We start from the raw sequence: 1628 nt of genomic DNA on the forward strand, positions 1-1628 counted from the left end.
CAGGCCCCCCACCCCAGCCCCGAGCCACAGAGCGGCCTGACCAGTATGGCCCCAATATCTGCGACGGAGACTTCGACACAGTGGCCATGCTTCGTGGGGAGATGTTTGTGTTCAAGGTCTGCCCCTACCTCCTGCTGTCCCTTGTCACCCCAGCCCCCTGGCCCAGGCTCGGCGCAGCAGAGCTTCTAACCAGCTTTCCCAGCTTGCCAAGCCTCGCCCTGCCTGGCTGCTCTGGCACCTCCACCCCCCGCCCGTGTGCAGCCCCTGGGGAGACATTGGACCCTAGACCTAGACCAGGAAGAGACAGCCTGAGAGGATGAGGGATGTGCCCAGGGCCACGCAGCCAGCCCAGGTGCCCACTCCTTTCCCTGGAGTGCCCTGACTTTCCAAGTACCGTCCCCACCCTCGGTATCTCAGCGACCTCCCCAGACACTTCTAGCCAAGGCAGCATGCATGTGCTGCCCACTCACGCCACGCCCCTCCCCAGGGCCGCTGGTTCTGGCGAGTCCGGCACAACCGCGTCCTGGACAACTACCCCATGCCCATCGGCCACTTCTGGCGTGGTCTTCCCAGTGACATCAGTGCTGCCTACGAGCGCCAGGATGGTCGCTTTGTCTTTTTCAAAGGTGAGCTGGCGCGGTTGGACGGTGGTGCGGTGGGAAGGGTGCAGGGCTGACCACGTGGAAAAGCTCCAGGATCGTGTCAGGAGACCTGCCCTGAGCCCACCTGGCATGTGTATGCCCGTGAGCGGGGACTGACTTGGGTTAAGATGGATCACAACATCGGGACCTGTGGGGGATGCTGTCTCTCTCTTTCTCTGTCTCTCACTCGTGGTAGGGAGCGTAGGCCAGGCAGCCTTCCTCCCTGACCTCTGACCTGTCCTCTGACCTGGGAGGAACCAAGGGCAGAGGAGAGTGAAGGGCTGAATTGCACATTTGGTCTGAGCCCCCTGTGGGCTCCTCCTGGGAGGATGGCAGTAAGCCAGGCCAATGAGAAGGCAGGCAGAGGTCCGGTGGCTGGGTGGCCTGGGGTGCCAGAGGTTGCCCTGACTAGGGGCGAGTACTGGGCCATTTTCTACAGCGTGAGGGCTCAGCCTCATGTCCCCCCATCATTACTGCTCGGTCTCCTGCAGCCTGGTCACCAGAACAGGTCCTCTGAGGCTACTCTGGGGCAGGACACTGTCGTCTGTGTGCAGAGACAAAGCCTTGAGGGGCAGTGCCCCCTAACGGACCAGCTGTGTCCCCAGCCCCACTGGCCTGAGCCTCAGGGAGATCAGGGCTCCCCACGGAGAGGGCAGGGCCCACTCTGAAAGCAGGGAGCCCCCTCATCTCTCTGCACAGGCACTGTGTGTGTTGAGGGGTATGGCTGTTGACTAGGGAACGTAGGCCCACACATAGTGCAGGGGTATGTACAGGTGTGAGCAGGCGACCCATGCCAATGGAAACAAGCGCACTGCAAGAGTCAGTGAGCACCGAGTGTGGTGCACGGATGAGCTGTGGTGTACGTTATGAGTGGCTTTGTGTGAAGCAGTGACTGCTGGGGTGGGGCAGCAGTGAATGGACTGGGGGGACCCCCTCCTCACACACATCCCTCAGCCTCAAGCCCCTCCTCTCGCTCCTCCTGCAGGT

General features: G+C 62.0%; 1 protein-coding gene across 1 annotated transcript in view; it reads left to right on the forward strand.

Moving 5' to 3' along the window:
- Nucleotides 1-1628, forward strand: part of MMP15 (matrix metallopeptidase 15) — a gene marked incomplete at its 5' end in the record, with an annotated part of 22845 nt that overhangs the window by 17322 nt on the left and 3895 nt on the right. Inside the window, 2 exons of the mRNA XM_027771836.1 lie at nt 5-116; nt 488-650. Coding sequence (XP_027627637.1) covers nt 5-116; nt 488-650 — 275 coding nt within the window. The remainder of the gene's footprint in view (nt 1-4; nt 117-487; nt 651-1628) is intronic.

The sequence above is a fragment of the Tupaia chinensis genome, unplaced genomic scaffold (assembly GCF_000334495.1).
Source record: "Tupaia chinensis unplaced genomic scaffold, TupChi_1.0 Scaffold000235_1, whole genome shotgun sequence".
NCBI lineage: Eukaryota > Metazoa > Chordata > Mammalia > Scandentia > Tupaiidae > Tupaia > Tupaia belangeri.